The 26,533-nt window shown below is 42.3% G+C and overlaps 1 protein-coding gene across 2 annotated transcripts in view; it reads left to right on the top strand.

The window, feature by feature from the left end:
* The window catches only part of LOC118118015 (ephrin type-B receptor 1), a 156,497-nt gene that overhangs the window by 112,433 nt on the left and 17,531 nt on the right, over window positions 1–26,533 (top strand). The window contains exons 7-12 of one of the 2 annotated variants that reach the window (XM_035170778.2): window positions 7,223–7,385; window positions 9,865–9,973; window positions 11,144–11,208; window positions 17,119–17,241; window positions 18,320–18,567; window positions 19,523–19,738. In XM_035170778.2, coding sequence (XP_035026669.1) covers window positions 7,223–7,385; window positions 9,865–9,973; window positions 11,144–11,208; window positions 17,119–17,241; window positions 18,320–18,567; window positions 19,523–19,738 — 924 coding nt within the window. Of the gene's footprint in view, window positions 1–7,222; window positions 7,386–9,864; window positions 9,974–11,143; window positions 11,209–17,052; window positions 17,242–18,319; window positions 18,568–19,522; window positions 19,739–26,533 lie in introns of both variants that reach the window. The other variant, XM_035170777.2, reaches the window with a different exon arrangement.

Raw genomic sequence — 26,533 nt, 5'->3', positions numbered from 1 at the left:
GGAAAGTTATCCAGTTGCTCGCTGTTTCCCCTCTGGCATTGCACAGGTCATGAAATTGAATCCGATTGCCATGGCCCTGAGAAGCCTTATCTGCCAGACAGCTTAGTGTCGTGTAAATAACACTTATGCAGCCTCCCATTAGCTCATGAATATCAATGAAACCTAATCCTATTGATGTTTATGTAGCGTGTCCTCACACAAATAGATGAGCACAGCGTAATCACAAATTAGTGAATTAACAAGGACAAGATTGTTAATTGCACAGGGGATAATTCAGGAGATGGGGAGGTTTGTGTGCAACTCCGTCTACCTTAGTGTTGATGCACCTTCCTGTTCCCCCTGTATGTTTTTCTGTCGAGGACTAAGACACAGAAGGGGAGTCAGAGTGATTGCTTTGTGACACACTGGGCTCGGGAGATGAGGTTTCCACACTGGTGGTCCTTTTTTTCACACTCCATTTTGGATCTGACGAGGCTCTAAACAGACTTTTCCTCAGCCAGCCGCTGCTGCCCAAACCTTGATTTAGTCCCCACTCCCAGAAGACAAGAACATTTTTCCACAATTTGGCAGATATAATGAATCGAAAAGTTAGAGTGAAATCTCCATACCCGTTAAAAATGTACTATGCATCGTGACAAGTCCACATAAGTTCTCAGTGTGCACAGTCTGTCTAGGGAAACGTGCATAATGTATGTTGCTGCATATGGAGAAGGAGGCAATTTAACTGCGTACCATCTAGGTCAGTCCTGCCAGCTCTGCCTTAGTCCTTGAAAGGTCCAGAAAATCTGAAAGCTCCACGCAGCCGTAAAGTGATGATGTGGCCTTTTTATCATCAAAGACGCTCATGGAGGAGGGACTGGCACCATGTCTATCACACACTCCCGTGCACACTCCCAGCTTAACACAGTGCCGTGGGTAACATATACAGTATAATGCAATCATAGAATTCTGTCTTTTTTTTCTATAAAAACGGCAACGCTTTACTCGCCTTCTTTTATATGCATCTCACTGATGCCTGAATTAATCTGAGCGTAGTCACACCGTTATGGTTCTGGAGTTGATTGTCTCAGCGTTCCTGGCACAGTCAGCCAGTCCTTAGCACAGCAGAGAGCTGTCTTTCTATACACTCCATCTCACAGGAGGCCTCCTATACCCATTTACAACAGCCGCTTCTCCAGCAGCGCAGCATTGTCACACTTTGAATTAAGTAAAACCTCGGGGTGATCATACAAAAGACAAAAACACAACCTGTCATCTTCTTTCACTATCTTGTCATAACGCTATGTTTTGGCCGCAAGTGTAATTCTAGGAGACAAGCTTGCATTTTTAAATAAGTCATTTCAATAATGTTTTTCTGTTTTGATGGATGTTTTGCATATTAACTTTTTGGGACGGTTGCCAGTATTTGACAGTTCACAGTGGAATGAAACAGGAAGTGAGTGCAGGATGACTTTGGATAAAGGTCCCTAGATGGCTTCAAAGATGGGACACAGTGCTTACATGGTATATGACCTTAACAGCTGCGCCACCAGAATGCATTATGGGATCAGCAGACGTAGTGAAATTATGCTGCATAACTGTATCACACAAGTTAAAATAGAACAATATAAACCTGTTCTCTAAACCGGTCATTTGATCCAATTAGATTATTATTTAATAATATGTAAAATATAAAGGTTAAAGGTGAAAATCCACAATGTTAATTATAATGATCTGTTGCTAGTGTTTGTACTGTGGTTAAATTAATGTCAAATACAAACCTGTGGGCTACGCAGTAAGTACAGAAGGTTATAGTTGAACCAAAGAGAAAATTATTTACCTCTAAAATTAAATTAGAATTAGGCTGAGGTAAATACTGTGGGTCAGAGAATTTTTTTTTTCCATGCTATCTTTTTAGTAGACATAATCAAGACCGTTGTGAAGATGTGTTTCGATTTTTTTTTTATTCGAAAATGAAAACCCAATCTTCCATCATGCTCAGTTGACATGATGGAAAAAGACGTGCATTTTGAAAATCCTACCTGAAAGCTGCAGCTGAGAGCTGAAGGCTGTTCCCTCAACAAGCTTCTCTTCCCTCTTCAACCCACCCTCTCATTACAGAGTAAGTGCTCCCAGGACCCTGTAAATTGGGAAGCAAGATGAAATGAGTTTAAGGCTTGCAGAGAAAAAGTCGGACACCACGCTCTCATTCTCTCCATTTTGCTCAGACCCTTTTCCTCAGGTTTCCCTGAAAATTTGGGGAGGGTGGAAATAACTCAGCATAGCGGAGGTCAGGCCCTCCATTAAGGCTCGAGCGGAGCAGCCACTGGCTCTGGTTACTGATGGCTCTGTGGGTGTTTGTGTCAGAGAGCGCATGTGCGAGTGCGAGTTTGAGTCAGTGTTTGTGTGGAAGTGTCAGCAGCAGTTCAGGTGTATCCACTCTGGATGACAGCAGCACCGTTGCGCCATGATGTGAGGAATTCAAGAGCAAAGCCACGTTTACAGCACGCCGACAGAATCGCCAACGGAATGACCACAGCACCATCTGCATTTCTGGCACCATGAAGTCACCGGTGTATTTTACATACAATTAGCGATTCCTCAGAAGGGACGCCAGGAGAAAGTATTTATTATTCTTTTCTTCTCCGCCTGCCAGCGCTCGGAGCCAAACACAACACTTCTCTAGACACACATGGATGTTGAGCAGACTTTTAATGATTTTTAATGGGACCTGTGAAAATCAGGACTTGTTTAGCTCGCCCTCGTTCCCTCGGCGAGAGAATTCACGTTTCCACCTTGTTCCCTTTCCACTCTGTTCTTCTTCTCTCTGAACGGAACACATTCAAAGGCCCCGTTCTGGTTTTAACGTCCGTCTCGAGTGATCCGATCACATTTGGACAGCTCTGAGTACGTCTGTTCACACCTGCCATTAGAATGTGTCTCCAGTGGCCACTTGTGATCGGATTGCACTTCCCCGCTCTGTATGCAAATAAACACATACGCCATTTCTGTTGGCAGAGACCAAAATGTTGTTTTTAGCCAGTCCAACTCGATGGCTCTGTTTTCAATGTATTTGTGTCGTTAGAGAAAGTGAGAGTGGAGCCAAGAGGGGCTGAGTGAATCAATTTTACTTTGATATAGTCAAGAAAAAGGGTTAACAATCAATATATGTCGCTCAGTGTTACTATTCTGGGGGTGGCCTCTGATAAATCAATGTATGGGAAACACCAGGAAGTGTGAAAAATTGTTTTGTTTATTACTAAACTGTAGGGGGTCAGATTTGGTCAGCTGACGGTCTTTCAATACAGCCCGATGTATTTACGTTCACACAACATATGTAGCAAAAGAATCCTACAGGGGGTTCGGTTCCAACTGGGCCTTTCCTGCAAGTCTTCCCCCATTCTCTCTCCTCATGTCACGCTTGCACTGTGCAGTCAATGGAGGCGAAATGACCAAAACATTTCTCAAAACCTCATGTCCCAGCCCATCTCAGAAAGTGGTCTGAGCCATCACATCTGAAATGCGTTGTTGAAACGTTCTCACCTGCACTGGACTTAACTGTCCACTTCTGGTGTTGATACCAGGTCTGAACAGGGCCAAAGAGTGAAAAGGAGATGGCTGCAAAGAACAAGAAAAACAATTTGAAGGAGCTGAAGCAAATATATTTCCTTTCAAATCATGTTTTCGTCCTAACCCCTTTACCTCTAAGGTTGAGCATGCAGCTTTGCAGAATCACGAAAGAAAGAATATTATATACATCATTTGTAAATATGTGGTGATTTACTTCGTTAAAAATCGTTTTAGTGTCTTTATTTATAAAAACAATGACACTTAAACGTCATTAATATTAGATTTTATCAGCATTGTATGAGCATACAGAATAATTACCATTTTCTCTATCGTGAGATTAGAATTCATGAGTTTATGATAATTATTTGCATTTGGTAAAAACCCATCCACTCTGTGAGCATTACACTGTTCGGCCTATTTCCCCCGTTTCTTTTTTTACCTTAGGCAATACATTTTAATAAGGAACATTAATGGGAAAGATTTATTTCTTTCATTTCCACTTTACAAACATAATGTGAGAATGTTCTCTCTCTCATACTCTCTTCCCCCTTTGTGTGTGCGTCTGTTATTTGCATGCAGGCATGTGTGTGAGCCTGTGAAGAGGACACATGGTCTCCCAACATGGCTGTCTGTGTGCCAGGTGGCCATGCTGTCCGTTTTGGGTGCTTGGCAGTTTTTGAAACACACATGCACACGGAAACACACACACACAGGCACATATCAAGGCAATTTAAGTGTAATTTTATAGTGCAATATAACATAGAATGTCTCTGTGGCCTTCACAGCCCGACAACAGTGATGGGGTTTGACTTGAAAAGCTAACTCAAAGAAAACCTTGGGAAATATGGAGGAACATGGCAGTAAGTGGCAGAGAGGAAATTCAAAGAGAGCTCTGCTGTGTGCTGGCAGCGCAATGGCAAATGGTGGGAAATGGGCAATTACTATAAATAAATTGAGTGTTTTAACAGGTAAGACCAAATACAAGCATAGGACTTGCAGCAATCCAACAATATGATTTAAAAAATTCCAGTGCTATTGTAGCAAGTCGAGTTCTCAGTCCTATACAATTTGGGCCAATAAAAAGTTCCAAATAAGTCCAGTGTCAGTTCTCAAAGTGGTTCCAAGTCTTTGCAGAAGCAGGAGTACAGTAGATTAATGTGCAAAGAAAGGAGATTTATTAAGCTATCTGTTGTAGTAAATATAAAATATGTGTTTCTCACCAGCATTCAGAAAATGAAAAGCCTCTGTATAAAACAACATCGTTATTATAGTACATCCATTCATGCTAAGTTTGTTTCAGTGATTTTTACCGAATGAGACAGCAGCTAAACTCCCCACAGTGCCTCCTGTCTGTCACCTCTGGCAAGGCTTTTGATTGGCTGTTCTACCATCTGCCTTCCCACCTGCATCTCCGTCTTTATTTAGCAAGTTAGGGTGTGGTCCTCCTAATCCCCATTTGACCGGCAGCAGGAGAGGACCTCTCATGGCTGGAAGTCCCTCCTGGCTTGGCCTTTTATTGGCTATCCCCTAACCTGCTGCAGTGCCAAATGCCAGCTCATTTCTAAGTGGCAGATGTGGGACTGTGTGTGTTTGTGTGTGTGTGTCTCACATAATCCCTATTTGACTGGCAGCATGAAAGGACCATTCCTAGCTGGTGCTCCCTCAAGGGAAGCTCCCCCATTGGCGGTGTGCCATCTGTCTGCTCACCTGTCCTCCATTCAAACTCAACAGATGGGGGTGTGGTCCTGACTCCTGATAAATGCAGAGTGACTGATAGCAGGTGAAGGCAAATCCTGACCCCGAGCAGTCCTTGCGCACTCAACCGTGTCTTACACCAGATGAATAGGTGACAATGGTCACAGTTTCTCATGGGACAATATGTCGTCTGCACCTCTTTAAAGATGTAAGCCAAGGTTTAAATGTGAAGTTTTAGAGTATTTTCACGTGTTGGAGAAATGAAAGATTGTGTGATCCGATGGACCAAAGGTCCGTAAAATGATTGAACTCTCGAAACCAATTACATTCAGCATTCCATTTAAAAACATCTCTCCTCTCGGAGACAGAATGAATCCCTGTTGGTGCGACGCTCTCCCATCGGAAGCCCAGACATTTGTCTTCATCAAGCCCAGAGTGTCCAATAAGAGCTAATGTGATTGCGCACATCATTACGTGTGGGAGGGGGGTGGATTTCATAACTGTGTTTACCTCGTGTGCTCAGTGACGGAGCAACCGGAATGATTCAATTACACCAATCAGATTGGATAATGATTTCGATGTGGGTTGCTTCTGCCTCGAGTTTCTTATCGCTTCCTGCCATCGTCTTCCATCGTCCTCCTTCCCTCGCTTCCTCAGAGCCTATCTACTTTTTCCACTCCACATTGTTGGCAGCTCAGATTTTTTGTATGTACTATAAGCTGTGGTCCAGCATTAAACAATATGTTTACTAAGCTTAAAAACAGCCCTTTATTTACACAGTTTCACTGACACAGAGGATTTTGCCCCTTCCCTTTCAACTGCCCTCTCCCTCTCTACAGCATGTCGGCTTGGAGCTATCAGCAGCCTGCAGCAGTGGGTGTAGTGTAGGTGCAGTCTTATTTTCTGGCTGTCATATTCACTCTGGGTTATATGGAGGTGACAAGCCTAAGTAATTACTGATCCCCCATAGCAGATACCTCCAGCATGCCCCAAACTACACTGCAGCAGACTGCCTGACTGGCTCTCTAGAGCCTGGAGAGGGACTGAGATACAGGATGTGGAGGGCAGGGTCAACGGTTCAAATCATCCATTTAAATAAAAGATGGCTACATGTATGCATTCATACATGCATGATCAGATGCAGTTGAACAGATGCAGATATTCATAATCTAAATCTACATTGGCCTCTGTGAGGGTGAAAATCAAACGTTTCAATGAGAACGTGACACAAAAAAGAAGGCGAATACCTAATTAGAATATTCAAACAAACAGCGATGGTATAAAGGATGTTTTCTTCCATTTCCTTGTTGTCATATTTCAAAATCAACCTACTTCAGACAAACAAAACAAGAGGATTAAATGTTCCAAATACTTGCAAATAATTAAACTGCCTCGTAAAACACATCTGAAGAGACAAATATGCAATGGTATGACTTCTCAGAAGTGCGGCTCTTTGTAATTTCCAAGAAATGATTGCCTTTAATTACCATATTGTGTATGCATGTTTCTGAATGAAAAGGAGATAGTGTTTGTCTGTGTGATCGGTTTATTTTACACTGTGTATAGCGCAATGTTTTGTATTAGAGATTAAAACAAAAGCCTTGTTTACAAACTTTAGCCAAACATGGGTTAACTAGACATCACAGTTTGACTATGCCCTGAAAACATGGTCTTTAAAAGCATTTCACAATCTTTTACTGTCTTGTTCTTTACTTACTCTGTGATCTACTCTCCTCTGTCAGTGTTATTCATCAGAAAGAAACTACATTTCAAACAACTGTTTTACAAACAACTAAAACACAGTCCTAAACTACTTCCCTCCTAATTCGGCCGACATTGCCCATAGTGGATTCCTGGATGTACAATGTTTCACAAGCTTTTTTTTTATACCAGGATTTCTGTGAGTTAACACTTCTGCACCGACAACGTCTCAGTAAGTCAACTCTAACCTGCATCCCGTGTTTGTTGCTCTTTGCAGGACCATGCAGAGATTAACTCCACCATCCTCCGGAGCCAAACTAATACCGCACGTGTGGAGGGCCTCAGGCCGGGTACGGTCTACGTGGTGCAGGTGCGGGCACGGACTGTAGCCGGCTTTGGCAAATACAGCAGCAAGATGTGCTTCCAAACCCTCACAGATGGTAAGGATCGCCGAGCCAGGAGAAACAGCTCTCTGCGACTCTCTCTATCTTTCTCTGTCTTGCTTTCTCTCTCACACTCTCACACACACACACACACACACACACACACACACGGAAATGCATCCAAACTCTTTCTATCACTCTTGTCTGTCTTTGTTATTGCATTATTATTATTAGTAGGGGAGACAGAAGGGAAGCGTAATGTTTGATTGCACTTTCATTTCTACAGCTAAATTAATTTCCTTCATGGTCAGGTTTGTGTGTGTGTGTGTGTGTGTGTGTGTGTGTGTGTGTGTGTGTGTGTGAGTGTGTGCTTTGAATTTGTAGAATGCTGAGTGTCTTTTGTTTGTGCAACTAACTGTGCTTGATCCAAAATGCTTAGCTAATTGGTTTTTCACCCGGCCCTTCTGTTGCTGGAGCGCCGTCCCAGAATGCATAGCTGTGATTAGTAGTTGATGAGCAAATTTTTTTTTTTTGCCATTGGGTGGGGCTGGAATTGTTGGAGAGAGGGAAGGGGCTGAAGAGGAGCTACAACACCTGTCGTACTGGCAAGGTTATGGAACCATGTTAATTAATGTACTGTATGTGGAAGGAGGTAAGTGTGTACAGGGCCGGCGATGGTGGCTCTGCACTTCCTCATGAAGCACTTCTCAGTATCGTTGCCAGAGGAGTGGAACGGGTGCAAGTGTGATTCAGTGTGGATGGATGATTCACAGCTTGATTCCGTCTGGAGGGATTAAACATTTGACTAGACGTGTAAAGATTTGTCAAAGTGCTGCCTCATTGTGACTTTCTGGACTACGAGCCCGCTTTGCACGTGAGGCCATATAGTTCACAATGCTCCAGAGGCAGCGGTGACATTTCCACATTGTGCCGCGTTAATGAACATGGCGATGAATGAGACGATGATGATCTTGAAGGAGGGCAAGAAGAAGGGAAGGATAATAATGATGATGAAGGTGATTATTGTGGCTATTTACCTGCGCTCAACAGATGTAGAGGCGCAGTCACGGCCCTTTGCTCTCCCTCACGACTGCAAATTAACGTTCCCTCAGACGCACATGCACACGCACGCTCGCACGTGCACCCGCGTCGCGCCTGCTCACACAAACACTGTTTACGTCTCATCCGCTGGCTCGCCGCCACAGCACAACATTCGTCATGGCAATTAGCAGCAGATGCTAAGGAACTGCTGACAATCACACCCACGGCTCCACCTCCTGCCACTCTCCCAGTCTCATGAAGGCACCCCCTCGCCATCCAGCCTCTGTGCACCCCCCAACCGCCGCCGCCGCCGCCGCCATGTCTTTTCTCAAAACATATAATCCCTTTTGTCCTCCTGTCAGCACGTTTTCATACACCTCCACAAGGTGTCCCTCTGCCAGCTCCGCACACTCAAATTCTCGCAAGCAGTGCAGACTTGATTGACAGGTGTGATGAAAAACACGAATAGATTGGTCCATCGGCAAGATGACTGATGTGACGGTCCTCTGAAAGGCTGAGGATTTAAGGATTAACTGATTGTAATGGGAGCCTATTTACTGGTGGAACAGGTAGTTGTGAGATTTCTGTCCGTCAGCGAAAAACTCACAACACTCGTGGGTGAACGGGGGAAGATTTCCCTGGACCTCTTGCACCAAATATGCATCAAGAGAGAGGAGGGAGACAGTCTGGTAAAAAAAACTTGAGTGACTGGAACATCAGTCACACACTTTGCTTGAAACATACTTGATGAAAAAGCGAGTTAAGAGTGAGAAATTTCTGTCACATTGCGTTTCCTCATATATCCCGGGCTCTCGCGCTGCTCCGAAGATGCATTAGTTCTCCCTTTATCACTTTAATCCAATATGGGCCCCATTCTACACGGGCGATTGGATTTAGAAGCTGATTTGCCTGCAGCCGGCGAAATTGTGCATTTCTTTAACCAAAGTGTTTGCTGGTTGCAAAGTCGTGCGAAGACAGGGACACACAAAGAGAACAGAGGATTCTGCCGTGTAGTGGTTTTAGGCTGAACCTGCAGCAACCTGCTCTGGGTATGTGCATAAAACAGGTTTGGCCTGTGATTGGCAGTGGATGACTTCTTCTTCAACACCTAAGAAATAACATTCCAAGGTGCATTTTCTTGTCTGTTCATTTCTGACAGGTATGTCAGATGAGATTGAGAGCCCCCCCACCCCCACCTCGCTCTTTCTAACCATCAGCCTTACGCCTCTCTCTCACTTTCTCTGTCTCTCTCCTTGGTTTATCAAACACAACCTGTCAGCGAGTCTTGCTAAGGCTCACCGGATTTCAGTCACCACCTCTCAGCAGAGAGATCTATATGTTTCCTTTATCCATCAGCACACCCAGACCATTCTTTTCTGCCTCCTCTTCTTCCTCTCTCTCTCTACGCAGCTCTAATAAACACAGTCCTGGTCTTGAGCTTTACCAAAGCCATACTCAATGTCTGTCCGTCTATCTTCCCCTTTGTGTCACACAGATGACTTCAAGTCGGAGCTGAGGGAACAGCTTCCTCTGATCGCGGGGTCGGCTGCGGCAGGAGTCGTCTTCATCGTTTCCCTTGTGGCCATCTCCATCGTGTGCAGCAGGTAAACACATTTCCCCTACCTCTCTCTTAATACATGCAGCAACGACTGCAAAGTCATTGACTTCATTGCTGCAGTTGTCCCTAGAAAAATAAACATTAATAAACTAAAACAGTCGTACTCAGGCAGCTTATATCAGCCCATGAATCTCAATTACAAATTCAAAAGGTTTGTCATGAAAACAATGGCCTTAAAATGGCTTAAATATAACCCAACAACTTCCTCATTTCATGACTGGGATCTATGAATATGCTGATATGGCCCCGCCCCTGCCCCCATCTCTCACCTGCAGTTGAGGAGCCTTTTCCAGCCACTAAGCTCCACCCACAAGTTGACAGGATTGGATTTAGTTTACTGCAGTACAGTATAAACAAGTAAATCAACAGGATGGACGTATTAACATGAACACCATTTGTATCCAATATTGCCCATCCTGTTCCAAAGAGAGACCGCAGCACTGCATGAAGAAACATTTCTGTCATGACTCAATGAACCAGTTTTACAATCAAAATCTGATCATATATGATAAGCACATAAAACATTGTTTTATGATATCTGCTTTGATATATCTGGAAATTGCATCAAAACTAATCTGTTACACTAAAGTGATTTTGAATCCCCTGGTTAAACTCTTGCATCGTATGTGAGCTCCTCTCGCATCTTCTTGTCGACTATTAATAGAAATCAATTTGATGGAAAGGAAAGCCAAGTTGCCATGTTTGAAATGGAATATCATATTCCATAGAGAACTCAACAATTACTACTTTGCCCTGTTAATTTACTTAAGTCAAGGCAATTTAATGTCGCCAGCAGTTTGTCACATTGTCACATTCCCTCCTTGCCCCGGTGTAGATATATGAAAGCGGAATTTTCTGCAGTGCTGTGTGCAAATTTGAGCAAGTAAAGTGTTCATCAAACGGGCTGGGCTCTTTTGATGCTGAGGCAGAGGAGACAGATGAAAAGCAGAGAGATCCTATCAAGGTCTAATTAAAAATCAGCTCATTTTCATAAACTTAATTTACCATTGCTAGCCCCTCTGCAGCTGATTCACTGTTCAGCCACGTCATTTTGAGCCAATACAGAGAACCATGAACAGTAATAAGGCCTTGTTTACACTTCCTCTCATCCCGTTGTACCTAAAGCTCTCTCTCTCAATACTCATTGCTCCCTCAGGAAAAGGGCGTACACCAAGGAGGCGGTGTACAGTGACAAGCTGCAACATTACAGCACAGGAAGAGGTGAGTTCACCCTGATACTTAGATCCCATGTTAGCTAGTGGTTTGATTCTTTTCCATGTTTTGGCTCCAAATGTTGATTTGTCTGTTAATTAGTAGGATATCTCTTTTTTACACATGACTCTTCAACTTAATGTGTCAGTAAAGCACTACACGTTTCATCTAAACTTAAATATATTTGAGACATATAATTCTGGGAGGGTCTCTTTAACATCTTCTGTATACATTCATAAATGATTGGCATAATATTAACAAAATTAGTTGGGCAGCCTCCTGAAATTTAAAGAATCAAATCATCGGACCCATCAGTTGACAGGTTCTTCTAGTCGAGCATATTATTATTTTATTTTTTTCTTTCGTCAGCATGCAGTGTTTGCAGTCTGGGGACCAGGTTGTCCTCAGAAGTGGCTGCAGAGTGAGCGCTCCTCGCTTTCACATTGCTCTCCAGGGTAAAATAGACAATAGCTATTGTCGGCAAAATGTGCTGTTGCACAGTTCCGACCTGTCGTTAGCATAGTGAACGTTGCTGTCACCCTAAATGTCCCACAGTTCAAAAATCTGGCTGTTCAATAAAGCCTTGCTTGATAATCTTTGTTAAAAACTAAATGGGACGAATAGTTAAATATTCATATTTAACATTCATGTCTGATTTGAATTACACATTTCTTAGTCAGGTCCAGCCCAAAGAATTAGGCCAAGCACTTTTATTCTATTCTTCAGTGTAACACTGTGGACCTATTGGTATTACCATATGACCATATAGGTCATATGACACCACTCCCAGCCAGGATTTAGGTATGCTCCAAAAACAATAGCACCCATCAGCATGACTATCCGTCACCATGTTTATTTTAATGCCAATGTAGTTTAAAAACTTCTGTAGTGTTAAAATTTCAGAGGTTGTTCTGCCTAGGTGGAGATATGAGCTTTCTGAGCACTCTCACATATTTTATTAACATTTTCTACAACTTCACTCCCTTTTTTTGTCCAGTACTTTGCAGCTGCCATATCATGTACACTTCAATATGTGACATGTGCGTAATGCGTTTACTTCTGTATATGACACTAACGAAAAGGAGGTGAGGCATAAGAGAAATTATTTCTGGTCTCAGACGTCAGTGGATGTAAATGACATTTCCCTTTTTTTAACACTGTAACACTGACTGACAGTCATGTGTCAGGGCTTTACGATAGCAGTGATTGAGTCGAGCTTTAAGCACTCCCCTGTTGCTGACTGATGACATGGAGGAGCCTGGTTGCACACACACACACACACACACACAACAGGGTGTGTCTAAGTTTTGTACCTCAGATGAAAGCCCTATGTTCTGTCGACCCAGCAGTCTGAAAAGGGGGCTCACTCGAGGGGATAGAGTTTTGTTGAGGCGAACACAGCGAAGCGTTTCAACACAGTTACTTTGTGTCACAGCTTCAGCAGTGGCAGCTGGGGGCTCATTAAAACTACTGCGGACAGAAGAGTCAGCTTTGTCACCGGCTATCTTTTGAAGAAACAAAATGCAATTAACAGAAGTGGTGAAAATAAACAAAAGATCAGAGACGTTCGCTGCTCTAATCATCACATACATCATTTGAAATGAAGGGGAAATAAAACTCCGATAAGGGATCCTATTCATAGGTTTATTTCTTCAACGTGCAAACACTCGTGGATGGAGTAAATCCCCCACCCCAGGATGCATTGTTGTCTTCTATTCTTTCGAGATTTGACTGACAGTTTGGTAATTACAGTATTCAACCCAACAATAAAAAAGCGCCACTCAGCCAATTGTTTGGGACGAATCTCCCAAAAATGCGCCGCTGGCTTTCACCCAGCAGCTCATTGTTCCAGCTGTTGCCACACGCATGAGGCGATGTCTCGTCATTTCCAGCCCACCTCATGTGACAGGGCGTCAAGTGGGATGCTGCTCATACTGTAAATTCAGTAGGTTTCACTAAATGGTCTTGGGTCCAATGAAAGTCAGGCAATAAAACAAAATTAATAATAATTGCAAGAATAACTTTCATCAATAGCAATATGACAAAGGTAGAGTGAGGCGGGTATATAACATCATTGATCTACCTCAGATTTGTGAAATGTTTTCCTGTTTATCATGTGATTGACATTCTCTGCGTATGAAGAAGAATTAAAAACCACAACCTTCACTCAGGAGCAAAAAACAGTCTTTGAACTTAGAGAAATAATAATGTGACATTTAGCGTGATAATTATTGATATGGACTGATACAACGTTGGGTAACGGAACCTATCAGACCAAATCAGAAAGCGGATTGTGTTGCCTAACATAAACATCACCGCACATGCCAGAAATATTTTTTTTTTGTTATGTATATTTTATAAACTGTTTTGCACCCAATTATATTATGTATTTATATTATATAGCATTCATATTTAATATTAACCATACTTAGAATTAACAATTAATATGTCAAATTTCAACTTCAAATTTGCCTGAGCAAGAAAAATATACATTCTTTTCATTGACCATCGTTTTTTTTAAAGAAAAAATGATCCGATTTGTCTCTGTTTAGGCTAATGAAGCATCCTTGTTGGAAAAAATCCAAACAGTACCAAACCCTGGACTGACACAAAAAAATGTATGTTTATATACTGTCATGAACACACATTTAATTCCCACAGATCAAGTGCTGCTTTTTTTAATTGCCAGTATCAGCAGTGCTCATCGTGTTACACACACCTCATTGCATCTGAGCATTTACACTTTTTCTCAGTGCGCCTATTCCTTTCCACTCTTTCCCATAAACCAACAGCCTGTCAACATCAGCTAATTAACAGGGAGACATTTTTGTGGCATGTTGACTGTATGCCCTAATGCTTCTCTGCATATCACATCACATCTTAAATCACCATTGTTCGAACCCTGTTTGTCACTTTGTTGCTTCAGCTGTTGTTTGTGCTTCAGCATCTGCTGCTAGGTATAGTTATGGTTCGATGCCAAATACGTTTACGTGAAGTAATTGTTTCCACTTTCCACTTCACAACACATTCATGCATGGGAATTTGAGGACTTAGCTAAGACATAAACAGAACTCATGATCGTCTATAGATCTGTCTTTGCCCTTCATCAAGTATTAGAGGTCATACCCTTTACTGCTGATGATAATTTTATCTTTCACAAAGTGAAGGAACCACAGGCCTGATTAAACCCACACAAACATTTAACTGTCTGTACCAATGTGACTGTTAATCCCATATAATTTTTAGATCCCTTTTGTGATTTCCATATAATAAGCCACACAGTGCGTCTGACAAATGCTTTTCTAACATCAGACGGTGGATAATTAGTTTGTGTTTAGGAAGTAAACTCAGCTCATCATATTCACAGAGCCACAGAAAAGATTAGTGTGCATCTTGGACTGACAGGAAATGGGAACGTGGTCACTATAGGCGCACAGTGGCCTGCAACTGCTTATGTTAATTTCTCAAAGTAGATAAGCCTATAAAATATATAATTGCTATCTACTGAAATTGCTAAATCACAAATAATGTCAGGCAAAAGACATAAGAAGTAATTATGTCGCCTTGCTGAAAGTCTAACATATGAAAGAGTTCCTTTAACTTAAAAAGATGAGCATTTATGAAGCCACTGTTTCACTAACAGACATTGCTATTTGTCTTTAGGCAACATGTAAATTCTGTGTAGTAGGACCAGTAATGTGATTGAACCCATTGCCAGTAATGGATTAATGTAAGAATTAGTGCTGTACGGTTGATTTGTGGATACATTAGGGACATTGAGTACACAAGCAGGGCAGACTTAAAGCAGGGTAAATGTTGGACATTGGTGAAAATAACATGGTTAAGTGCAGTGGAGTAAACTAGATTTTGTAATGCCAGTCAACTTAATTCTTAACCGTTCGAGTTATTAGGGTTTTATAGCTTAGGGATTTTGTTGACATTTATAGTCCAAATTACCTAAATTACTCAGTCCGTTCATCCGACCATCAAATTTAGAGAGGTATGAAATTATAGTATTTGTTGAATGCCCTTAAGTCATCGCAGCAGCTGTGCTTTGTCTCAACTAAAAATAGAACTGACGTTTGGTCATATTTGCTTCATACACTCAGATGAAGGAATAATTAAATATTAAGGGAGGAATCTATTTTTCATCTGATGGCCATAAAAAGATGAGTCCAGGTAACCAGGTCTGTGCCAGAGGGAGGGAGAGGGATAAACTGTTTGCATTTTAAATGATAAATGAAAGTGGGCTCCGAACGGTGAATTAGAAAGTAATGACTTCTCACAAGTATGTGTACAAGGACGCGTGCTGTGCATATGTGCTCAAGATTTTGAGTTTCAAATGTTTGTTGCTGCACTGTATACGCTCCCCGCAAAGATTTGAAGTCCCAGCCAGTGGTGCTGCTGAGCGAGCGGCATGGCGACACTTGTCAACAGAATGACTTTATGGAATGCAGAGCTGTAAACCCACCGATGGATTAACTTGAATCCAATCTGTACGGAATCTCTAATGAGCAATTACATTCACAAATACAGGGTTCAAGACAATTAGTGTGGGAACTAGAATCAGCTTTTAGTCGAGAGCGAGGTGAGGCACCTTGATCCCTCCAAGACCAGACCTTATCCTCCTCCCGTCTCCTGAGACCCCTCCCCCGCTCTGTGTGGCTTATGCAAATGAGCAGGCACAAATTGACTTGATGGAGATGGGTTTATTCCAATCATGGCTGCCAAGGTTTTGACTGAGCAGCTCTGAGAAAGAGGGCTGCCCTCGTGTGTCAGTGTAGAAATGATGATTTTACGTCTGTTTACTCGCTGTAATGTCTGTCTAGTGTGTATTGAATTTGTTTACAAGTGTTTTTTCGGCGGTCTCCCCCTCCCGGTCTGCCGACTCAGAAAATTTGTCCTCTGTTTGCATACATCTCCGGTCTGTGAACTGAGCTCACCTATCGCAGAACGGCATAAAAAGCTAGTTGATAGCGCGGTGGTTTTATCTCTTTATGAGCTCCTATAGGGAGAGGCTGTGGGGAAATTGGTTCTACAACAATCAAAGAGCAGAGACTGCTGGGGTAAGGGATAAAGGGTAAAAAAAATCTGTCTACATTTACTCTCTACATACCCTCATCCCTCTCTCTATCCTTTCATCTTCCCCCCTCTGCCTGTCCATATTTTCTGGTCGGTTTCCCCATTAAAAGTATTGAATAAGAAACCTCCATTTTGTTGTTTGCACTACTTGCAACTGATGCTGGTCCAACAATCATCCAACTATACTATTTAATGCCTGCAGTATGCATTACTATTCATTTAAAAAAAGTCCAATGAGTAAGTTATCATAATTTACAACTGTTGGGTAGTTGTTTGTAGTAATTGTGAGTAATGTTGTGTCACACTATAGACCCATTTATACAGCCTGTTCAGGGCAGGTTTATTCTGCCTTGCCATTCTGTATTAAAAGGTAAAAAGACCAGATGGAGGATGCATTGATGTTCTGCCTTAATGTCGGTTAGGGTTGGAGGTAGTGACAGAGCTAGATCTATGTCTGTGTGAAAGGGAGATCAGCATGGATGCCGACGCAGTTGTATTACACGTTACACCTCAGAGTTTAGAACTCTGGCATACTCTCTAAAATCACACACTGGGGTGACATTATGCTGGCTTTGTTCCATTCACTCTAAACAAGCACAGGAGGCATAACAAAGGGTTTCCTAATGGCAATATAGCACAATCTCTGTATCAAAAGGGGCTCATGATACAAGCAGACACAAATGCATTCAATCATCAGTACTACATGACAGAAAGACAAAAAAGAGCAGTTTCTTCTTCTGGAAAGCTCATTGAGCACTTTGGTTGTTCTAGAACTCTCTTTGCGAGCCGACATGTCTAACTGCCCCTCCCCACTGGGCTGCCCGACCCACTTCTCAGGCTCCCCGGGGATGAAGATCTACATCGACCCCTTTACCTACGAAGACCCCAACGAAGCTGTGCGGGAATTTGCCAAGGAGATTGACGTCTCCACTGTCAAGATCGAGGAAGTCATTGGTGCAGGTACGGTGGATGGATGTAAAGGAACAATATATGTGTGTGCTTGTGTTTGTGTTTGTGTGTGTATGCAAGATGAATGCGAATAACAATTGCTATATTCCCATGCATTAGCTCTTAAGTGTGCACACATGTTTAGCCTGAATCTGTTCAAGGTCAAAAAGTCCATCTCCTTTGGCCACCACATTAGGTGGAGACATGTGAAGGCCTCCTGTCAAGTGCACTAGCAGCATATAGGCCAGCTACCCTGGGACTCAATGGCATTACAACGAACTCGAGCCTTGCAGCCTATTCCCAGTGCTTCTCTGTTTTTGGATCCTATTAGGGTTGCTATCTCACATATTCTGCCTTACATCATCCCTTTTCACTTACTTTACACAGAAAACAGATGCTGTTTTCTGTCTTCAGCTGTGTATTTCCAACGTGTTGTTTTCCTCTGGACCAAACACCATTTTTTTTGGACATCAGGAAGGACATGCTGATTCCATATTTGTTGGCTCCTACATAGGCTAAAATAGTCCTGGTAATGAGACTGGGCCTGGAACAGCTCCTGTGGATTGGCCTACTCAGCAAGCTAGGTGTGAGGAAGTGACAGAGATAGGACAGGGGTAAGGATGCAGGGGGACTAACTAATTAAAGGTTTCCGTTTTTGTTGATTTCACTGTGTGGTGCCTCTGCAGGACATCGACATGGTGATAATTAATCAAAAGATATTTACCAGATAGTGCTTGCCTGTTATTCTTTGTGTAGCAAATATGAAGACACTTGGCAGGCTTTTAGGACAGATGACTACTGTGAGTCAGAGGAGCCAACACGGGTAAAAATATCATGAAGGTGCACAACTACAGCATTATTGGAAAACACTCATGCTTGATATAGACTAAATCAAGATCTATAATAGCTCTTTGGGTAATATTTCTGCCCAGGGACACGAGGATGCAAATAAGCTTGATAAATGAATAGATTTAGATCTAATCAACTCTACTAAGCTTTTGTGTGATCACAGTTTCATTATGAAAAATAGACCAGCTCTGGTTTTTTGACAGAGCAGCCACTCTGCACCCTCCCTCTACTTCCCTCTTAGGTGAATTCGGTGAGGTGTACAAGGGCCGTTTGAAGCTGCCGGGTAAAAGGGAAATCTATGTCGCCATCAAGACCCTGAAGGCAGGCTACGTCGAAAAGCAGAGACGGGACTTCCTGTCTGAGGCGTCAATCATGGGCCAGTTCGACCACCCCAACATTATCCGTCTGGAGGGTGTTGTCACAAAGAGCCGTCCTGTCATGATTGTCACAGAGTTTATGGAGAATGGCGCTCTCGACTCGTTCCTCAGGGTAAGTAATTCTTCATAAAAACATGCATGTACTATGTCATACAAAGTTGGAAACAAGCGGTTAAATAGAAACCTTTTTTGCGTTATGGGACTGAGACGCTAATTGGAAATAAATCATTAAAATCTCAGAAAAAGGAGTTCATGCAGAGAATCCCCCCCAATACAAATTGGAATGAGCCGTCGTAATCTATCCAGCATTAGCAGCGTATATGTTTCATGACAATTACCGTGGTTTCTGTATCAGGCTTTAATTTCTCTATTACTGCCTGTAACTATTAATGGACTCTTCACCTTTTCTTTTAAAGTCCGGATTGAGCAGACATACAGCTCAATCAATATTCAACTTGCTTTTTTCCTCCTTCAATCGCATGGATTGGTGTTCTATTCTACTTTGATCTAGGGTGGGTTTAAAGGGGCTCTTTGAAGTTGGCTTTGCTAACCGCCACATCCGACTTGTGTTTCCATCGATCTCCTTCACCCTCTTATTTGTAACTGTGTTTCGGGGTCTTCAAAGCTCGCTCTTCAGAGCATTCACATAGGGGTAGGGGCACCATACGTGGATGTTGGAGAGATGGATGCCTTCATGACTGAACGGAATAATGCTCTAACACCTAAAGTGAACAATAATGTGCTCAGGAGGCTAATGCATTTGGTCTATTTAATACAAGTATAGTCTTCCTCTGGACATGAAAGCAAAGACTACAAAAGAGCTCAAAATGGCAATTTTGTATTGACGAAGAAAAGGTGCCATTTCTTTGACCCTGATATTAACTAATAGAGATTTACAACCTTCAAGCCTGGAGTCTTTTGTCAACATACCATCTATAAATCAGTAGTGAACCAACATAATAAGTTAGTTATCATTAAAAGCTGGTATGTTAGTATATGCTGAAAAAAATTCATGCCAAATATACGCTCCAGCTAACCATTCATTTGGGTTCCTGTCTGTCCTACAGCAAAATGATGGCCAGTTTACCGTGATCCAGTTGGTGGGAATGATGCGTGGGATCTCAGCAGGGATGAAGTACCTCTCAGAAATTAACTACGTCCATCGCGACCTGGCAGCACGAAACATTTTGGTCAACAGCAACCTGGTGTGTAAAGTCTCCGACTTTGGCCTGTCACGCTACCTACAGGATGACACCTCTGATCCCAGCTATACCAGCTCTCTGGTGAGTACTTGCAAAGTTTGTCTTTCATTCTGCCGGAGTGCCATGAATAACATTATCACTTGTATTCATCTAGTGTTTATCTGCATGTGATTTATGTGAAGTCCAATCATTTTTCCTATTGACCTCTTCAGCAGTTCCAAAAACATAATTTACCAGATTAATCAGTTTTGCTTCTTTCTGACACCGTCTCATTCTTTTTGAAGGTCTTGGAAACCTTTCACCTTTTCAGTGCCTTTCATTTTTTATGAGCTGTCTCTATCTTCTCTCATTCTTCTTCCCTCCTCTTTCTTTACACTCTGCAAGTCACGGACCGGAGGTCTGTCACATCTTCATTAGTGTGGAGACAAGTCTCCTCTGGGAAGGCTCCTCTCTAGTTGACATGCCCAGAGTGCAGAGAAACCAAAGGGCATTGCGGCCTCTCAAACTGACAGCTCTTCCCCTCCCTTCTCTCTCTCTCTCACTCCTCATTCATTATTACTGGGGCATCATGGGAGGCTTTGGCTCCTCATTAACTCCTCCACACTACAGATCTGTAATTATTAGCAGCTGTCGTTAGTTCATCTTCTGCCTCTCCTTTTCCTAATTCAAAACACACTTTTACACCCTCACAAACACACGGCGCAGGTCATTAGGACTCCCGGCATGCCTAAGTGTGTGTGAGTGTTTTTATTTGAGTGTGTGCGTGCGTGCGCACATAAACAGTTTAGTGTACATGCGTGTTTTTCTCTGTGTGGGTGGTTGTGCGCAGACACGTGCATGTGTCTGGTATCACCTCATTGATTATTTTGTGCAAATTAACTTATTTTATTGCTGTTGTGTTGGGAGTCGCTGCCTGCATCTTTAAAACAATCAAGAATTCTGCAAGAAAACGGGTCATTAGAGGACATGGGCCTTGTTCCTTTTGTTATTTAGCCCAAACAAATCCTTTTTCTTTAATTGTGAATTACATTAAAGCTCAAATATAAATAGACATACAACAGCCCTATTTTGTAAGTTGCTAAGCAGAGATTTTGACTCAAGTCACATAGCTTGGACTTGAGTCAGACTTAACTTTAGACTTAACAAGGTGAAAAAAAAGACTTGCAACCCCCTTACCAATGACTGATCACCAACTAATCACCAATGACTCATGTCATACCTTTGGACCCTTTGATCCTTTTGACTTGCATCACATATCAGTTAATTTCCAGAACCAGACTGTTCAGTCTCAGCACGTCAACACTTTGCCCAGATCCACAACAACATCCAATCAAGTTGTAGCAGAGAACCACGAAGAACTAACGTTACATTGCTTAAAATTTTCTTTTGAATACATGGCAAGAGTAGTTAAAAAGTTAATGCTGAGCTAGCATTTATTTAACAGCTCAGTAACGTTGCCATCTAGATAGTTAAACAAGGTAGGAAACTTTATTTTGCAATCCATTGTGTTGACCACAAACACTACTGCTGCTCAGTGATATACCTGAATGACTTAAAATGTACTTGTGACAAAACAATGACTTGGAACTAAATATGTCCTGGTTGCCTCCAGTGGCTCCACACAACCTCTGCCAGTCTTGACAAGGAACAAATATATTCACTCGGTTCTTAAAACCGCCTCAGGGGCTCTGGACATGATTCATCCTATACACTGAAGTGAATGTACAGCATGATGAAAGCTTTGTACATACTATGAATAAATATGAATACATTATGAATATATTATGCTACAAAAAGTGCCTATTTTTGGAGAAACTTCAAAAATATTACGACACATGCAAAAGTGAAGATCAAAAGCTCGCAGTCAGCCTGTGAGTCAGTGCTGACCCAGGTACGAAAAAGAGAGTTCTCAAAATAATTTGTCTTTATCTAAATATAGGTGGAAAAAATACAACCATGTACTTTATATCAACTCTATTTCAACCTTTGTGGTAAAGCTCAGGTGCAAACTGCTCTCTGCCAGAATACGTTTCATTCAGAAACACACATGCACAGTCTGCGTAAGCCTATAGGGAGGCTAGCGATTGGCAGGAGATGCTAGCCCAGGTGTGAACAGGAAGTGTCATAGGGGCCAGAGGAGATATGACCTCACACTGGTTTGGCTGAGAGCTAATTGTTCCCCAGGAATAGCTTGCTTTGTATGCTTGACTCCTGTGGAGAAACCTTGCTGAATAGGTTTTTATTTGGCAACAAAGAGGATCAGCTCCTCTGTTGTTTGTGCCGCTGAGCTTGCTAATAATACAGGTTGTAAAAGGTGGGGACAGGATTATAGATTGTACTCAGCATTTTGATGTTGTTTAATACAGACAATCTCCTTGAGGGCATTTTCTGGACAGTCGATAGAGCAGGTGAGGTTTGAAGTCTGAACCTGTTTGTCGGTTAAACACTCAAGTGCATTTGTTTCCAAAGGTGTGTTTCTTTTTTTTTTTTCACATAGATATTTTTTTCAGAGCACGACAAAGCTTTGACTGTGTTTCACATCACTGTTGCCTTATTATCATAAGGATAACATCTTCAGTTCCATTGCTATTTTTATTCCTTCCAAATCAAGAGAGCCGTTCCATTCATATCCCATCACATCCCAAGGCTTATTCCATCAATATGCCAGTTAAGTTTGTAAGTAAAAAGTCACGTTATCAGCGAAGAAGCAGTCAAGTTCAGAAGTATTTGGACGGGTATAACATTTGTTGTCCTTCAGGCTCCTGCAGTTCAAAATAGTAATTGGACACAGCTGGGTGTTGTTTCAGTGTTAGGTTGTGTACAAAAAACTCACATGGCTCAGATATGACTGAGAGTTGAGTGTTAATACAAAGAAAGATGAGGGTGGCATACAACCTTGTAGACGAAGGAGCAAAAGTCAAGAAAATGATTCGCATGATGAAGACAATTCCATTATGACTGCTGAGCAAGTTAAGAATGCTCTCCGTGAAGTTGGCGTACAGGTTTCTTTGCCAACGATGAAGAGAAGACTTCAGGACCATGACCGCAGAGGATTCACCACAAGATGTAAACCCCTGTTGATCTTCAGAAGAAGAAAAGCCCGACCGCACTTCACAAAGACACACAAAGAAACTGATGGAGGTCTGGAGCTCTACCAGTTCTGAAAGTGCATGGAGTGATGAAACAAAAATCAACCCCAAGGAAATAGTGGAGAACACCAGAGCTTTTCAAGGTGAGGCGGTGGAAAATCCTCGACCGGCTGACCTGATCTCAGTCCAGCTGAGCAGCGGTCCATGTAGTGAAGACCAGATTAAAGGCAGAGAGTCAAGCTGTAGCTGAGGGTGGCTGCAGCGGAACTCTGGGAGAGCATCACCAGGGATGATACAAAATGTCTGCTGTGTGTGTGTGAAAGACTTCAGGCAGTAACTGACTGCAAAGGATTGCCAGAGATTTTGTTTGACTTAATGTGTATCTGTCAAATTACTTTTGAAACCCTTAAAAACTTTGCACAGTGTGTTTGAGTTATATCTCCCACAGTTATTTTTACATTGACGAAAAACCCACTCAAATTAAAGCTGAGACTTGGCACTTTAATGTAGCATTAAGTACATTACTTTATTTCTAATTGAATGTGCTGAAGCTCACAGCCTGAAGACCCAAAAATTTAGACTTGACTTTACATATGAGTGCAATTCATGAAGATTTAGCTGATGAAACCACAAACCATCATGTCTCTTGTCCTTATTTGAAGCTTTAGGAACAAGCAGACGTGTGTATGAAGGTGTGTCGGGGTCTTCAGGTCATGTACAGGATCCTATACTGTAATTAAGCTATGCCAGCGCCCTTATCTTCGTGACCTCTTATGCTATGCCACTAACCAATCAGCGAGCAAGGCTGTTGTGGCAGACAAGGCCGAGGGAATCAGGGAAATTAAATTGCGCTGACGTGTAGTGATTTACATCACCGTCGACCTCCTCCTCGAGCAACTTAATCACCTTTCCCTCTACTGCTTTTCAAATTTTTCCCTTCAATTCCAGGCACACCAATTCCAGTGCCTGTGGTGTGATGCTGGATGTATGGTCAGGGGACACGCTGGTAATTGTGTAAACCCTGGAAGTGGGTTCATTCTGGAGCAATGTTGTGGAGGTTTCAGACAGAAGGAGGCTGTCCTCCCTCTCTGTTGGCTGCTCACCAAAAGTCGAGATTAATGAGGCTCACAGGACAATGCTTGGACTGCTCTGGTCTTCTAAGGTGATGTCCGCTAATTACAGTAAATACTATGACGACAGCGTGTTTTGTTTTAGACCCAGCATTCTTGTATTCGTATTTGCGTCACTTCCTCATTATACACACACGGTTGCATAGTTCAAGAAATGGCCCAAAGGCACATGACAAGGTTAGGTAAGATGTGAGCGGTCCTGATGACCTGACAAAAGACAGGATGGATTTCTGAACACTTGGCGGACCAGGAGGACTTCTATATCACTCTTTTTATTCACCATTCCATCTATCTAAGGAGCCACCCATCCATGCGTCCATTCATCTATATTTCCTTCTGTCTCCTGCTGCTCTCCTGTTCTTTCCATTTCAAGGCTTTTCCCGATGCAAACAAATGCGCGTTGGAACGGCACGCTCAGTGTCGATGTGACGAACGATGAGTAGAATCGTTGCAGCCGTGATGGGTCAGATGTATTACTGTGAGTGAAAGTCAGAGATCTGGGCACCGGTCACTGGGGTTTGATGCACTGCAGTTTGTGGCCAAAATAAGAGAGCGTCAACAGGGAGGGTGTGTATGTGTGTGTGGATATGTGTGTGTGTGTGTGTGTGTGTCAAGTCTATAACAGCTTTCTATCATGCCCTCAGGGCCCTAGAGAGGAGGGCAGGTATGGGTCAAGAGTTTCTGCCTGTGCCTCAGCTGACGATGTGGAAAAGCTGTCATTGCCTTGCATGTCACACAATATGTACTGTATGTTATGACTGAGTGGGGCCTGTATGTATGTCGTGAGAAGTACGTGTTTGTGTGCTGTGGTTCTGGGTAAGAACACATATGTCCCCTAGGTGTCTTTACCTGTGTGTGTGTGTGTGTGATTGTGTGTGTTCACGTGTGTGTGTGTGTTTTTTCGATTGTTTGTGTCATTGAGGCTGAGAGGGGTTGAAAGGCGAGGTCACACAGAGCCAGTAACAAAGCTCATCCGTCAAATCCCAGTGACCTGAGTGACATTCTCTCAGCTCCGCTCCAGTGCGCGCACCACGCCGAACGCACTGTTGTTTCTGTCATTTGTCTGTTTTCTATTTGCATCCCCACCCCACCCCTCTCTTTCTGGCTTCAGGCCCATGCACTTTTTGGGGCTCGTCTGTTGAACTTGCTGTGAAATATTTATGCACTGCACTGCAAGTTAAGGGGACAGGGAGTAAACAAGAAGTGTTATTGGAACGCGTCCATGTGAACCTGGCCAAAAAACAAACGAAGGGACTTTCCTTCTGGGTTTTGTTCTGATATTTTAGTTATATGCAAACATGAACTACACTAAACCTGCGATAATATATAAACCAGCAGACTTTCCACACCTCATCTCACTCTGGTCCATACGCCACACCACACAACATGACTCACACTTTAAAGTGTCCCATTATCACAACTAATTCCAAGTTTATACACACAAACATCAATTTTAGCAAAATGTGCGTCAAGGCGTATTTAAAGAAAACAAGAGTTGCTTCCACAAGGTGATAACAGACTTATCTTAAATACTTAAATACAGATCTCACATTTCTTTTGTAGTTCACAATAAATCACAAGGCAATTTCACATTTAAACATCCACAATAATAGATGCATGTCTTTGTTATATTAAAATATTTCATTTCTCGATGAAGGTGAAGAGAAAGATGAAACCATCGGATTCTCTTTGATGCTGTGCAGCAGTCATTCTCCCGCAATAATTCAACAATCAACAACTAGGTTCACTGTAAGCTATTTCCGATGTTCAAAAACAACCTGTGAGTCTATCACTGAGGATCCAAAATAAATGTCCTGTCTTTGTATTTTATAGTTGAAACAACAGAAAATCACATTAATGTTTTCTCTGATATCTCCAAACATTGACGGCTGGATCTGAATTATATCACTCGTAAGTGATGTGCAGTAGAAATATGCTGCTGTTTACCACTTTTCTCTTTTTAGCTTGATTTTTTTTTATAAGTAGAGCATTTAGATACGTTCAAACACTCCTACACAGATCGTCACTTCCCCAGCCTGCGTTAAGTGTGAGTCACAAGTGCACTGACCAAGCATGATCCCCAGCTGGCTTCCTGTTTAAGTGCCAAACTGGAGGCTCTGCTGCTGGGAATCTAACCCCACTAACGCCCAGTCAAAACTGCAGCAGAATCCTCAACATCCCACCTCACCCTTCTGTTTTTTTTGTTTGTTTTTAATCTCTTAGTTTTGAATTTGAAACCAATTAAGATGTTTCCAGGCAAATTTTATTCATATGGTTATGAGTTTAATTTGCTCAGTCTCAAGATAAATTAAGCTGCAGAAAATATCCAGGAATTGAAATTAACATGGAGGACGTTACAGGTTCTGAAAAAAAAGAAAAAATAACAACATTATCCATCCCTGCATCAAAGAGAGCCTCCACGCAAATGACTCCACCTTGATTTATACCTTATGTCATGTTTGCCAGAGGCAGTATAAGGTGGGCATTGATTAGCCATCTGTGGCTGTTGAACCGCATTTGCATTGAAGCCGGATTCACAATGAAGTTGTTTGTGTACAATTTCATCAGTGAAATAAGGGATATCTTCTCTGTTGGTGAGCCTGTATCTCAAAAAAAAAAAAAAATCATACTATACTGCAGAGTCACAAAATTTAAAT

The sequence above is a fragment of the Hippoglossus stenolepis genome, chromosome 11 (assembly GCF_022539355.2).
Source record: "Hippoglossus stenolepis isolate QCI-W04-F060 chromosome 11, HSTE1.2, whole genome shotgun sequence".
NCBI classification, from domain to species: Eukaryota; Metazoa; Chordata; class Actinopteri; order Pleuronectiformes; family Pleuronectidae; genus Hippoglossus; species Hippoglossus stenolepis.
This window is presented reverse-complemented; position numbering and strand designations above follow the sequence as displayed.